At 41.8% G+C, this 15,290-nt stretch overlaps 1 protein-coding gene across 3 annotated transcripts; it reads left to right on the forward strand.

The window, feature by feature from the left end:
* The first annotated feature begins 58 nt into the window (after window positions 1-58).
* On the forward strand, window positions 59-14,565 carry DHX40 (DEAH-box helicase 40). 3 transcript variants are annotated; one of them, XM_054847997.1, is made up of 17 exons: window positions 59-411; window positions 656-801; window positions 1,172-1,291; window positions 2,496-2,726; window positions 2,932-2,998; window positions 3,571-3,702; window positions 5,092-5,191; window positions 5,670-5,756; window positions 6,249-6,431; window positions 6,991-7,071; window positions 7,718-7,875; window positions 9,988-10,102; window positions 10,383-10,491; window positions 10,816-10,910; window positions 11,467-11,536; window positions 11,944-12,172; window positions 14,075-14,565. In XM_054847997.1, exons 1-17 carry the CDS (start codon window positions 273-275, stop codon window positions 14,212-14,214), a joined length of 2,202 nt encoding a protein of 733 aa, XP_054703972.1. In that variant the 5' UTR covers window positions 59-272; the 3' UTR covers window positions 14,215-14,565. The 3 variants fall into 3 exon arrangements, with proteins under 3 accessions (XP_054703972.1, XP_054703973.1, XP_054703974.1); XM_054847998.1 differs by having other exon boundaries at window positions 91-411; window positions 14,078-14,565; XM_054847999.1 differs by having other exon boundaries at window positions 216-407.
* Window positions 14,566-15,290: the final 725 nt, after the last annotated feature.

Genomic DNA, 15,290 nt, shown 5'->3' on the forward strand with positions numbered 1-15,290 from the left:
GTGGAGAGGCGGGGTTTCGCGGGGCGGGGCTTAAGGAGGAGGCGGGGCGTAGAGGCCCACCTCCGCCGTGAGGCGTGCGTAAACAGGGGATGTCATCGGCGCGCGCGCCGGCGCCGCTTCCGTGTGGTGTTACGTGAGGGGGGGGGGGGTGGTGTGTGTGTTGTGCCGGGCCCGCGGCGTTTCCCGGGGTGGTGGTGCCCCCCCCCCCCCCCCCCCAAGCTGCCTCCTCCTCCTCAGCCACCGCCGCCTCAGCCACCGCCGCCTCAGCCGCCATGGAGGGCGCAGCCCTGCCCATCCGCCGGCACCGCCGGGCCCTGGTGGAGGCCGTGAGGGAGCGGCCCTTCCTCATCGTCACCGGCGAGACGGGCAGCGGCAAAAGCACGCAGCTGCCCAAGTACCTCTTCGAGGCAGGTAACGGGACACCCCTGAGAGCCGCCTCTGCTCTGCGGCTCTGAAACATGGGAAATAAACCCCGCTAAGTGCAGATAAACCTCCCGTCCTCCCGTGGGGGTGCAGCTTCACGCGCGTGGTGAGAGCAGGTGGCTTGGTTAAACCCTTTAAACCAAAAAAGTGTGACTGTATGTATATTATGTAGGTACTTGTGTATAAACTGAGCGGCACGGCTCAGTGTCCCTGTTCTCCCCGTCTCCCGTAGGCCTCGCCAAGCACGGGGCCATTGGCGTCACCCAGCCCCGGCGCGTTGCCACCATCTCGGTGGCGCAGCGGGTGGCCGAGGAGATGGGCTGCTCGCTGGGGAGCGTCGTCGGGTACCAGGTCCGCTTCGATGACTGCACTGCCGAGGTAGGGCTCTGAGGGCTGTGTTCCCGCAGGTGTCATGGTGGGGTGTGGTGATGTCAGTGGGCTGCGGCTCAGGTTTTTACTTGTGGGCCTCTCTGGAGTGGCGCAGCCCTGTGGCCTCTCCTGGGGCTTTGCACGCAGAAGGTCTCAGAGCCTTGAGAAGCCATCTGTCCCAGCTGTGGTGAAGCTGCAGTGGTATGTGTCATATAACTCATTTGATCAAGTGTTTTGAACACCTTATGAGTGAAACATTGCCAAGCACCTGTGGTGCAATCTCAGTGTGTGTTCTGGACAAATACGTGATCTATGTAGAAGTGTTTTCTTTGAAGTAAAAATTCAGGATAACAGCTGAATGTCTAATTAAACTTTTCAGGATACTGCCATCAAGTATATGACCGATGGCTGCTTATTGAGGCAAATATTGGCAGATCCCCTTCTCAGCAAGTACAGTATCATCGTTTTGGATGAAGCCCATGAGCGGAGCCTCAGCACTGTGAGTGTCACCTTATGTCTGTCTTTTTGGGTCACTGTTTCTCCTTTACTGAGATCTGCTTATACCTTTCTTTCACTTCTGCACAATCCCCAAGGATTTTGGCTGACTTTCCAAGGATGCTTTTTATCCTTTTGCTGTCTTAAAACCATATGGTTGTTGCTTCATTTATTACTTGCTGCATAATCTGAAAATAAGATGTGGACTGTAATCCTGTTGGAATTGTTATAGCTGTTACTGCATTTGAAAGCAGTTAAAACTTGGATGGCTATTGGATACTTTCCCAAAATTTCCAGGAGTTTGAAGCCAGCACAGTGAACACAAACTTCCTAGAATCTCAATTTAAAAAAACAACCAAAACAAACAAACAAACCCCCCACCCCCCCAAAAAACCCCCAAACCCCCAAACAAACAAAACCCTGAAACATGTCTCTCACTCCAAGGCCTAATGTTTCTTAGGGTGTGTATATCACTGTGCAAAGAGATTATGGCTTTTAGGATCATGGAAGTGTCTAGACTGACCTAAGTACCAAAAGCTATCAAATGTCACTCTGACCCTTCTGTGGCAAGCAAAGAGAGCCTCAAGTCACTCAGTCATCAAGAGATTGTGTTGTGTGTTGAGTGATCTACCAGTCCAGCTGGAGGAAAGGGAAAATGTTTTCTGAATCCCAGTTCTGCCCTCAAGCATCCGAGGGTATTGCAAGTAATTGAGCTAGGGTGATGTAAGAAGTTACTGTTCCATCACCTGTGTCTAGCTAAAAAGAGCAGATTTTTAATCCAGAGCACTGCAGAGTAAAATAAACAGGCTGAAGTACAAAAAAGGAGGGTGCACACTAGGTCAGGTAACGTACGCTGGACAAAGGTGATGACTTTTTAAAATGGGTCTGAGGTAACTGCTTGCAAATGACTTGACCGTGAGAGTATAAAAATGAAAACCAAAGGATTTTTTTAAGTTTTTTTTAAGTTACACTGATTCTGTTTCTAAGCTGTGAGAAGAGCTGATAAAAAAATTAAATTCTAAAAAACAATTAGTATGCTTACAAGGTGACCGGGGTAAGTGTATGTGTTCTTCTGAGTGCTTAGGCCCTGAAGATGTGATTTTCTGTCTTCGCTGTATCAGTGGGATAAAATCAGTCCCTTCCAAGTTTGTCAGGCACTTCTAAGAAAACTCAGGTACTAATGTAAGTTGCTTCTGGTTTTCTGTTAGGATATTTTATTTGGTTTGCTGAAGAAACTATTCCTACAGAAGAAACCACCAAACAGGAAGACACCCATGAAGGTGGTGGTGATGTCAGCCACCCTGGAGGTAGACAAGCTCTCGGAGTTCTTTGGACACTGTTCAGTGCTGCATATTCCAGGAAGAAGTTATCCTGTCAAGGAGATATTCTGCAACCTGCTCAGCCCAAGGGACGTAGGCAGCTCTGCGTATGTTACAGAGGTCTGGTCCGATTTACTTTGCTTCTGTGTTGTAATCTCTGTTCTTGGTATGGTTATCATCTGTGAAAGACCACAAGAATTGGCTGCTGTCTTGCTGTGTTCATAGCATCCCTGCAGGATATAGGGAGGAATTAGTTAGTACTATGAGTTTTAGAAAGAGTAAGTGAGATTCCAGCTGTTATTGGCTTGTTTGTTGTTTGTTTCAGGCTGTAAAAGTGACATTGGATATCCACTTAAATGAACCAGAAGGCGACATCTTGGTTTTCCTGACAGGTGCGAACTTTTCTTTCAACAACCGATGGTTATTCCAGGTGAAGCACGGTATTGTCAGTAAACTAATACGTCCTTCCAAGGACTGTCTAGTTTGTCCCAGAGCAGTAGGCAGAGAAGGGGAAGTTGCAGGTTGACGCACATAGTCCTGTGAAGTGATAGTTTTCAGAGCATGTTTAGGTAGATCCATGCCTATGAGATCAGATAAGAAAAACATTAATTTAAAAATTTGCAGATGTTCTTTTCTTCCTGTGCCAAATTTACTCTGTATTGTCTACGTGTTTTATTTCGTTGTTAATTCAGGAAGGGAGAATTTCTTTAGCTACAAAACCCTACATCAATGTATGTGCCAGGCACTTCTGCAGTTATCTTTTAAGAAAAAGCCTTGCTGAGAGGCACTGTGGAAAGACTGGATGTCACCTCCTAACCTAACTCTCATAAATCTTACTTCCTTCTTGTAACAGTGTTGATGACTCTGTAATATTCCCAAAAAAACCTTGTTTAAAGACGTTGCAAACTAGGAAGGCAGAGTTGTAGCTAGATAGGTCACTTAAATGCTCTTGTATGTTTTTTAGGTCAAATTGAGATAGAAAGAGCTTGTGACTTACTTTTCAAGAAAGCAGAATCTATTGATTACCGGTATGAAGTACATGATCGGTCTGTTGAAGGCCTGCTTATCTTACCATTGTATGGGTCAATGTCAACAGGTAAGAGCAGATAATGTCATATGGAGCTTAATTCACATTGCAACATGCAGGAGTTGTTATAAGCAGTATCCTAATCAAATATTTCTGTTGTGATTGGGGAAAAATGGCATTCATTAACCCATTTATTACAATACTGTAGCACTATTCTGTTGGGGTTTTTCTGTGGTGTTCATAAACTAATCAAACTTCAGCCTTCTCTGTCACAGAAACCTTCAGTTAATATTCATATCCACTGGAAATGGCTACACAGGGCATCAAGATCTCCAGCTTAGGAAGGGGACATTCTGTAACTGAAAGTTCAGATGTCTCATTTAGGCCCTCACATTTTATTTTATATGGAAAAGATAGTGCCAGTAGGTTTTTGGTGATGAGAGTAGACCTGTAAGGGAAGATAGAAGTAATACAGTGTTACACAATATAGAAAAGTACAGGTTATCAGAATGAGTCAGGCTGTTTTATTTGGCAGCAGTACCACAGTTAGTTTCGAAGAGTTAAAAACAAAGGCCCTTTGACCTTTACTGAATACAGACACTGTCTTTTCAGATGAACTTGAGTGTGATGTGTGAATGCGTGGGTGCGGTATGTAGAATGCCAAGAGGCTGAATAAGTGTTCAGAAGAGCAGGACAGCAATTTCCATCTGGAAGTGCTGCTGAGAGGAAAGATCTGGTAATGATCTACAGAGAGGGAGTACAATTTTTACCCTATTGAAAGAACAAAATGAAAAGTTGCATAAAAGAAAGGTATAGCTTCTTCCTTACTCCATGATATATGTTAGGTTCCAGACTGAGAATTTTTTTTTCTTTTGTGGCAGTTGGTATTTTCTTTTGTGGCCGTGGTATTTGAATATTTTTAAATACACAAGAGAGGATTTTCCTTAGAGAGATTTTGATATTTTTCAAGTATAATAAGAGAGAGAATTTTAGGAAAGAGTTGAATTTCCACCTCCCTTTTTTGTTCCTTGGAAAGCCAAACAAATTAATGGAAACTGCACATGCTGCTTTGTTACATGCTGAAAGAAGATTTGCTGGAAACATGGAGGGATTTAACTGAATCTTTTCATATTCACCTTCACTTGCTCTGACTGTTAAAACCTTTCAGATCCTTCATGAAGATTCTATTAAGACCAGACATGTTGTTTGTGTTTCCTAGCTCTGAGTTAGGAAGCATCCAGGAGAGTTTGCCTTTCTTCATCTCAAAATCTTCTTGCCTATGTAAGCAATAAAGCAGATACTCTCTGATTTCTGACATAGGCTATATTTTAGAATGTTGTGATTCACTTTATAATTTCATTCAAATGACTTTCACTAAGCATTTGAGTAAGTTTGCACAGTGTTAGAGATGTGGTTTGTATTGTAACAGATTATTTGACTGACTACCTGTAATTTTAGATCAACAGAAAAGCATATTTTTGCCGGCTCCAAGGGGCATTAGAAAATGTGTGGTATCCACAAACATTGCTGCAACGTCTCTGACGATCGAAGGAGTCAGGTATTGTTTCCTTTCCTTCATAAAAGCTGTAACAGAGGGAATAATTCAGAAAGTTCTACTAGATTTGGAAAAAGGTATCTGACTTCCGTCTGCTCTTATACCTGCCCAATAACTAAGTGATGTCTTTTTTTGGTGTGTGGTGATTTTAAAAAAACCCACAAAACCAAACAACAACCTAAAAACCAAACTAACCCTTGATACTATTATATAGTGTTACAGATGACTAATATTGTTGGACCCTAATTTGAAATCTGATCTCAGCTCCGTTACCTCCCAGCACCCAAGGGGGTTATTATCTCTAACATCCTCAGACTGAAGCGTTGCAGGGCTGTAGTCGACCACCAAAGCGCAACTACCTGTTTGCAGCAATTGTAGGGCAGACGTGTTCTTGCTCTGATCACGTGCGTGTGGCAGTTACCTGTCTGTCTACTGAGACGCCTGTTGTGTTCTTCTCTGACAGAGTATGAATCTCTTTCAGATACGTAGTAGATAGTGGGTTTGTGAAGCAGTTGAATCATAACCCCCGAGTTGGCTTGGACATACTGGAGGTGGTTCCCATTTCAAAGTAAGTTTTAAAAAGGTCATTTGCTTGGTGTTTCTGGGAGTTGCTCTGACAATACTGTGTATCAGTTGACTTTATTTTTTTTTAATTAAAAAAAAAGTAAGGGGAGGGCACCTTTGAGGCTCCAGAATTTAAAGCTTTTTTTGTTAAATAGAAAGTGGTTCAGGACTTATAATTTCCTATACAGTCATTAAGAAGGAATTGACAATGCATTGTCTGTAGTCTGAACAGTAGCTCACATGTCATTTTGTGTTTGCTGAATACAACAGCCTGATTCAGAGGAGTTTAAAAAAAGTCTTCCCTTGCACAGAAATGCTTCATTCTGTTAGTTCTTGTATAGCTGGATTTCTCAGTTGATGCACAGTATAATGTATCTTCCATCTACAAGCGTAGAAATTGCTATCATTTACCATAATTACAGTGTGCTGCTTTGGATAATAACAGAAGGGATCAAGAGTTTGGATTATTTTTTTCCCTGCCTTTCTGTTTTGGCAGGAGTGAAGCAAAGCAACGAGCTGGCCGAGCTGGCAGGACATCGTCCGGAAAAAGCTATCGGCTATACAGCAGAGAATTCTGGGAGCAATGCATGCCTGATCACACAGTCCCAGAGATCAAGAGAACCAGTCTGACATCTGTGATCCTGACCTTGAAGTGCCTTTCCGTGCATGATGTCATAAGGTATCCTCCATGGAGCGGGGGGATTATCATTTTCTTCCTGAGTCTCAGCAGCAAGGCAGCACAGGCACCAACAGCCTCTTGGCAGGAGACAGGATTAGGTCCCTGGCCAACTGTGACACTCCAATACAATCTGCTTGTCAGCTTTTCTGCTGTTCTCCTCAGTCTTTGATGCCAGATTGAATCTTGAGCTCAAGTTCAGTTTGAGGTTCTGCCAAAACTAACTCCTTATCTCCAAAATTAAATAGTTAATAGCATGCCTTTAAAATACTGATGCTTATATCCCAAAAGCTTCATCTCTGTGGAATTGTTCAATTTTCTGGATCATACATGCGCAGAAAATACAGTTTGCCTTTGCACGTGCCGTGCTGGGATCTGTCATCGTAATTCTTCAGCATGAGGCTGTATATGTAGTAACACACCCACATACTGAAGATGCTTATGTGCACTTTGGTCAGAAACCTGTATTGGAAGGTTACAAAAGTATTTTAATAAATATGAAAACTAAACCAGCTATACCGAGTCTGAACAGTGATATTTTTTGCTTCATTTTTTACTATAGATTTCCCTATTTGGACTGCCCTGAAGAAAGGCATATTTTAGAAGCTCTCAAGGAACTCTACCAGTGTGATGCTATTGACAGGTAAAAAATAAAGGGGTGTAATCACTACAAGAATTTAAAATCTAGTGATTTAACTGGTGCTAGTGAGTTCTTCATGTGAACTAAAGGACTTCCCTCAGCAATAGAATGCATTTCCTCGTTAGACCAGGAAGTTAACTACTAGATTTTAATATACTCTTTATAAAATGAGGCTTACAGCATGGCTTAGGACTTGAGAGATACAGATTAGTGTCTGCACATTGTCCTACAGTTCCTGAGTGACCTCAGACAAATTACCTCAACTCTGTGCTGTAGTTCCTGATAGCAGATCCCAGACCATTGTGATAAAGGTGCTTAGGCACTAGCTGTGAGGTCCATCCAAGAACTCAAGACAGGAAGCAAGATCTTATCTGAAGCTTCCAGGAATTCTTCTTGGGAAAAAAAAAATCAACAAAAACAAACCCCAAAAACAAAGCATCTGATACATTAAAAAGCTATCTTTGTCTGCCATGAAGCAGGCGTAAGCAATCTGGAGAAAGGTGAAACGTTCTTCTGCTGGTGACACTTTCCAGAGGGAAATGCTGCTTTCGTGCTCTTTATCAGTATGTGGTGGCTGACATTGTGCGTGTATGTACATTTAAACATAGTTTTGCTGAATCTGGTATTTGGATCTTTTTCCTGGGATAAGGAGAGGCCACGTGACAAGACTGGGTGAATTCCTGGTGCAGTTTCCCCTCCCTCCCAACCTGACCTGTGCTGTCATAAAAGCTGCTTCTCTTGACTGTGAAGATCTGCTGCTGCCCATAGCAGCCATGTTGTCTGTGGAAAATGTCTTCATTCGTCCAGGTAGGAAACCTCTGATCCTAAAGCAGCCTTGGGTAGGCAGGAAATTCTGCTTGGACAGGGACATCTTGGGCAATGGTTAGGCAGCACACGCTGCTTCACCTGGGAACCTTTTCTACAGCTTCTCTCTGTGAGGGTTTTGCTCTCAGTAATTTTCTACACCAACAGTTTGTGAGGCCACAGTATCTTACAGATGGTTCTCAAGGTTATAAAGTGGGAACTGATTCTGGGAGCACAAGCCTTTACTTGAGAGTAAGGATACTCCTGCTGGGGAACAAGCTGGTCTCCTTATTTGGGCCCAACACTGATGGGAAATACAGTTTTCTACCTTAAACTAAAGCTTTAAATAACCTTTATGTGGCAGTGTGAGGAAGATTCCTCAAGTGCAGTGCCTTGGCTCCCAGAGTACATCGTAGCAGATCTGTAGGGAAGAATGTTAAGGTTAGGACAAATATACAATGGCACTTTGCCCATAAGCTTTTACAGCTTTCTGTGGTCTTGGAGTCAGGGCACGTTGCACGCTAGGAATTGGACAACAGATATTCCAAAGACTTCAAAATAGCACAGAATTAGCTTGCATTTGTCCCAAGGCTGTGAGCTGTAAAGCAACATATGGGTAAGCGAGTGCATTGCTGAGAGGTCATAAGGAGGAAAGCTGTGTTACAGAAGGGAAAAAAAAAAACAACCACCAAAACCACAACAAACCACCAGAAAACCACAATGGATCACAGCAGATGTTTTCCTGTTGGTCTAAGTACAGACAACAGGTACTGATTAATTTGTTTTTAAGGAATGGGGTTGCCTCTGGATTGGCTTTTCTGCTCAGTAACTCTGCTTAACCAAATAGACCTTATAAGTTACTGTGAGAAGCTCAACTTATCACTGCCTCCATTTCTAGTGTTTTTCTAAATGGAAAATGTAATTTGCTGTGGTTCCAAGACAGCACCTCTCACTAGTGCTAAACTCAGTCTCCCATGTCCTCCTTCCTATCTCCTTTCCCTTCCAGTCTGTCCCCAACTCATCCCCCTAGCTGTGCCACATATAGTCTTTATATGTAGCACTGTCTTTGTGGGAGACCTTTGTCCTTTCTAGTCACTCATTGGCTCTTGTCCAGTTATCTCTGTAGTCCATTAACCGTGCCCGTTAGTGCAACAGCTAAAAATGCTGCTGACAGTACTGATAGCCTGGATTCTGCTCTGGGATCTTTCCCATTCCCACAAATGTACTTTTGCTTTCCCATCCTCCATCTGGCAGTATGCCCTTGTTATCTGTTCAGCTAGCTAATGCACACATGTTCGTTACTCTCCAGCAACCCCGTACATTAGGACATAAACACAGAGGCTCCATGCGCTTGCTTATGAGCAATATGTATACAAACAGGCCTCCTTATATCATCGATGTTCCTTGTAATGCCCACAAACTTCTGATATCGTCTGCAGTACAGCAGCAATGCAATGCATTGGCCTTTGCAGCCATATCCCTTTCTACTAAGGGGAACAGGTTGTGCTGGGGAATAAATTCTTTGGGTATTTAAAACTCGAAATAACACTTTGGAAATGTTGCTTTTGCCTGGTACATTCCTAGTATTTAGTGAAGGTGAATTCCCGCTAAACTCACAGATTGCACTTTTTCTAGACTCTATTTTAAGACCTCCATTACTATGGCACTGGAGTACTAGGACAACAGCTGAGTTAAATAGATTAGATGGTGCTATGATGGGTTGGTTTCAACAGTCTTGTTTTTTTTTCCCCAGAGCAAAACTTGACTTGATCCCTTGTGAGCTGTTTAAGGTTGCTGTTCCATGTCGGCATCTGCATTGCCTGAGAGAGAGCGCAATACGTAGAACCTTTCTTTCTAAGAGACTAGAAGTCTTCATCTCTAGTGTTGACTGATGAGATCAATCACAGATTTAATAGTATCTATGTATTCTCATTCAGTGGTAATGGAAGGGGGAAGAACTGTAAATGCAGCTGTGGAGGAGAGACAAATCTAAAAATAATATGGATAAAGAGCCAAGACTGTCAAACACACTTTAGAGAGATACTAACAGAAAATTAAGTAGGAGTGACAAATAAAAATGACTTTGTTGAAGTGAGATATAACTTACTTCCTCAGGTGATCCTCAGAAGCAAAAGGAGGCAGAACTTCAACACCGGGAACTTTCTTCCCAAGTGGGAGGATGCAATGACTTTGCAACCCTCTTAAATATTTTTGAACAGTGCAAAGCAAGGTATAAAATGATTCCTTACAGTAAGTGGTTTTGCATTGCTCATAAGTCCCTGCTGATGATGGTTTTTAAATATATATGCACATGTATGTACTCATACCTAACTGCAGATTTATTCCTTATTGTGATCTGAAATTTCTATCAAGACACCTATTATTTAAGCTAACAAAGTATCTGGCTGTGTAGGTTGCCTTCTTTGTACGACCATAACAAAAAATAGAGGCAATTTTCTGCCTTTGGCTTACAAAGGGCTTCTTTATAATGCAAGTATTTCTGTTCTCAGCAAGTCTCCTTCAGCGTGGTGCCAGAAATACTGGATCCATTGGAGAGCTTTAAAATCTGCTTTTAGTGTGGAAAAACAACTTCGGGAAATAATCAGTAAACTGAAACAGGTAAAAAAATACAATTTTTATATATGGTTGAGTTATATAAGTTTATATTTAAGATATGTACTGGACTACTGAGCCTTTGCCAGATGGCTGCTGCTTTTCTCCAGTAGAAACTAATCCACTTAAATATTTATTAGAGCATCCTTGCTGTAGCTTGTGTAACTAACAGGTATGATAGTGGTAACAAGCAAGGAGGAGGGTTTTCCTCCTTCCCTTATGGTTTCTTTAGGGTGGGAAACCCAGAGTTTAAAATCCACGAGATGGAGGGGGTATAACCACTTTTTCTGTAGGAAAGATCCTGATTCATGTTGGTTTTGCTTTACAAAGCTGCCAGACTTCCCAAAAGAGACATTTGAAGGCTCCAGAACTGAAATCCTAAGAAGATGTCTATGTGCAGGATACTTTATCAATGTAGCTAGGAGGTAAGTAATAAAGTTTGGAGAATTGAATGGAGAAGATATTATGCATATTCTTTAAAGGCGTAGCTGCATATTGAAACAGAGTAGTAAGGCTGTATATTGTTAAAAGTAGCAATTGCGACTGAAGGTGGTGTTTCTGTTCAGGGCTGGACGCCTGGTGGGCGCTCTGCTTTTGACTCTTGCTACATTCCTGGGCAAGTTGCTTACATCCTTGGAAGAGCAGTTATTCTATCTGTGAAATGAACTTGCAAGCTGATGAGTAGTTCCAGCTATTAAACTAAGGGGCTTGGAAATGTCCAAGTATCATGGCTGTCAAAGACTTCAATCTCAAACCCTGTTTATTATTGTGGTGTTATATCTGCAGTGTTACTGTGGTAAATTGGACAGATATATTTTATTCCTCTCTGTTTTTTTAACACTGTAATTCTGGAAGGATCTTCTCCTGCTTATATATTTGAGTATTTTCTTCTATGTCACTGCTGATCTGTTTCGTTTAGTGTTGCTGTCTAATTACAGCAAAGTTATGTTTCATTATATGTTTTTTTCCCAAACCTTTCAGATCTGCAGCCAGGACATTCTGCACAATGGATGGACATGGCAGCATAGTCTATATCCATCCTTCATCTACAGTAAGTTACAAATTCTGTTAGTAAAGTAGCAAAGGGCCTATAATAGGAATAAGAGGCAGGTCCCTGTAGACTCTTCCTCTTCTGTTTGATTTGTGCGAACTTATGGCCAGGAGAAGCACTGTTGCAGTGTTCATTTTGAGAGTAGGGAAGAGCCTCACTTCTTCAAATTTGGTAAATATTTGACCTATGAAACAAGTGTGACATAGACTGAGCTTTCTCTCTGGCTCTTTGAATTTTATGGAGAATTCTAAGCAAGTCATTATGCCTCAGTTTCCCTGTCTGAAAATTTAGGGTAACATCAGCTTTATCTCGTTGCATCCGAAGCATTGGAAAATATTCCAATGGAGGGTGCTCTAGAAATAAAAATTCTTTTTTATCAGTTCTGAAATAATATTTTAATTTTTCAGCTATATGACCAGGAGACTCGCCTTGAGTGGATCATCTTCCATGATGTCACAGTGACATCCAAAATCTATGTCCGGACAGTGTGTCCTGTTCGCTATGAGTGGGTCAAAGACTTGTTGCCCAGATTACATCAAATTGATGCATATGAACTGAGCAGTGTGGCACGGGAAGAAGTAACCGAAGAGGAAATAACAAAGTGGAAACATAAGGAGGACCTTAAAAGGCAGTATGGTAAACGCATTACTCGTCTGTATCTGTGGCGTGTGTAGTTTTCTTCATTGTTTTGGACGTGTGTGTGTATTATGTCACTGAATGCATTCTGGACTAGTAGGTGTTAATCTGGATGTGCTTAACGTATCTGGTATGTGTAGTTCTAGCTGTTTTCTTATTGTGCTACAGCTCTGCAATCCTTATTTTTCAGCCTCGGCAGTGTATGTAGCAGTGTTTGCTTACTGGTTCTTGCCATGCTCCCCCCCTCTTTTGGTTTAATATAGCTGACAGGAGCAGTCCCCCCCTCTTTTGGTTTAATATAGCTGACAGGAGCAGAACTTTAACGCAGAGTTGAATAAAAACATTTTGAATCTAACCGTTATATAAGTTTGCAAAGGATATCTAGCCACAGATACCCAAAATAACACTGTCCAGGGAGGGGGGGGGAGAGAGAGAGAAGTCCTAAGGGCTGTGAGGGGAGAGAAAAAAAACCCCCAACAATAACAAAAAAAACCAACCCAGGAAACCCCACCACACAAAAAACAGAGCAAAAAGTATCACATTTTGGTAAACGTCTCATTCTGACAATGACTTTAATGCCATATGTTTAAATAGTTTTAATTAAAACTGGTGCCTGCTAACTGATCTGGCTGCTTGACATTCTTTGAATTCTTCTGTCAGCAGGTTTCATAAAGCAGCCAAGTATTGAAAGGGCCTCTTTACTGACCCTTCCAAAACATTAATATACAGTACAGGCACTGCAATATAGATTCTCTTTGGTTTCCTTAAGAACAGAAAAAAATGTAGACTCTTGTGCTCAGACCAGTGTCTTTGTCCTGCATTGTTGTATAAAACTACCATTTTAAATGATAAAAACATGAATTGGATTTGGTTATATATTTGCTGGAAAGGATATTCGCGTTACTGGATAACACAGAGGAGCCTCATCTATTTATGTGAAGTCCAAGGAGCTGAGGTTTGTTCTCTTTGTCCCCCTTAAATTTCTTACTTCACCAGGCAATTGTAAATTAATTTGAGATTAATATTGACCTTACAGATGTTGTATTTCTCTGAGCTTCTTAAAAATAGGAGGCTGAAGAGCTGACGAAGGCTTAATTTGTGCCCAGTGGAAGGAAAGGCCGCAGCATGAGCTGAGTTATTATTTGACTCCAAGACAGAATAATTACAAATCTTCCAGGAGTGAATGCTTATTAAAGCTTCTTCCTCATATCAGAGAATCTGGTGCCCAGCCCCAGAGCCCCAGGAATGGGCTGCAGTAGCTGCTTCATTCACACAATCCTTAAGCTCTCAGAGTCTTTGAATGATTTTTTAATTATTATTATTATTTTAAATTTTATTTTAAACTGAAAATACTTCCTGCTTTTCTTTCCTTCTGGGAGCAGCACTCCCAAGGTCTCAGCTTGGTGGGAGAATGTGCATTTCTAATGGTGTCTGATTTGGAGTATTGACTTTTCCCACTCCTTTATCTGTATGTTATCCTCCCTGTTCCTCCTGTCTCCGGAAATTTGTAAAGATAGGTTATTCTAAGCTTTTTTTTTCCTGCTCCTAGTGCTGTCCCTCTCCTGCCTAAACCTGAGTTGGAGGTTGGGAAGAAGTGGGTGCATAGAACACAAGATGCATAGTATTTGTTACAATAAAAAGCATGATATGCGTTTGGGGACAAGATTAGCCCAGCTGCAAATATTGACATGGGAATTAAGGCATGATTTTCTTTTTTAGTTTTTATTTTCCTCCCTGCTGTGGTACAGTCTGTCCTCTGGAAGTCATTCAAATGACTGACTGGGACTTGAAAAATATTTGAGATTCTGTTGGGGTTTTTGGGGTATTTTACAAATCAGAATTGTAACGCTGTTTTATTTTACATGGAAGAGTATATTTTTCCTCTCTCTCCTTGCCCCCTAGAAGGAGTCACAGACAACTCTGCAAAGAAGATGGAGAGAAGGAATGATGATAAATCAATCCTGGATGCCCGAGCTCGCTATCTGGAGAGAAAGCAGCAAAGAGCACAGGGTTTAAGTGGCCCATTGAAAGAAACGGGGTAATACGTGCTGCTGCTCTACTCCCACTACGAGGAAAGGCAGTTTGGTGCAGTTGTTCTGGGTATGTTTGCATAATGCAAAATGACTAACTGGAATGAAGGAAAACTTCTGCTTTGTGGTAAGTTGGAGGGCCGAGGCATACAAACGCAATCTTCCTTTGCTGTATCCAGCAAGGAAAAGTTACCAAGCTGAAATTTTGTTGCTACATGACACTGGCAACAATTTAGTGGCCTCAAATGCGGATGAGGACACAATACTGGGATGCCAATTCTGTGACATTTAGTTGGCTTAGAAAGGTCTCAGTGGCCTCAGTGCCATTATTAATAAAAATTTCTTAATGGTTGCTTTTTAAAAGGAGTGGAACTGTCACTTTTTATCCATTTTACTTGGTATGATTGTGGCTATGCAGTCTTCATGCTGATGAGCTACTCAGGAAAATGTGTAAGAAGTTTTAATGATGGAACCGTCAGGATCAAAATTCAAAAGGACATTTGCCACTTGCGTTCTCGGTTGCAGATAGCGTTGTTCCTGCTGTGTGTTCTGCCGTACCATGTACAGTGGTGGTTCTGGGTGAAGATGTCTTTATATGCAAAATACTTTGCATATATTTTCACGTTCTTGCTAACTGCAGAATTTTTGTCAGGGATGACTTAGCACTGTGTGGTTTCCATTTGGCAAAAAACTCCCCCAGCAGTCAATCCAGTGCTCAGCCAGGTTATGTCCTGCAGTCCCTCAGCTGGCCTGCTGCCTAGTGGGCTGTTTTACTGAATTTGGTGACTGTTATTTTTAAAATGTATGGATTTTGGTCTGAAGAATGACTGTTTCAAATATGTGAAAAGAATACACAAGGAAATACTAGCTTTTTCCTCAATTCAGGTATATAAAAAGCAAAGCGCTGTGATGCTTTGTCATCATAAAGTTTGTTTCCTCCTCAATAAAGAGGTAATCCCCATCTGTCACCCTAATAATCCTGAAATGTTCCAGTGCTCCAGTGTGGAGCTTGTCTCTTTTTTGCTATTTTTCATTTTCAGTAAGTAACATGTCGTATAAGAGAGTTTCCAAAAAACTTAAAGGACTTA

Source organism: Grus americana, chromosome 19, assembly GCF_028858705.1.
Source record: "Grus americana isolate bGruAme1 chromosome 19, bGruAme1.mat, whole genome shotgun sequence".
In the NCBI taxonomy this organism is placed as follows: Eukaryota; Metazoa; Chordata; class Aves; order Gruiformes; family Gruidae; genus Grus; species Grus americana.

Bases quoted from the DNA above. Each gene is read 5' to 3' on its own strand.
- DHX40 (XM_054847997.1), top strand. From the start codon at position 273: ATGGAGGGCGCAGCCCTGCCCATCCGCCGGCACCGCCGGGCCCTGGTG. The intron at 2,999-3,570 runs GTGCGAACTTTT...TATGTTTTTTAG, and splicing joins CATCTTGGTTTTCCTGACAG to GTCAAATTGAGATAGAAAGA. The intron at 11,537-11,943 runs GTAAGTTACAAA...TTAATTTTTCAG, and splicing joins ATATCCATCCTTCATCTACA to CTATATGACCAGGAGACTCG.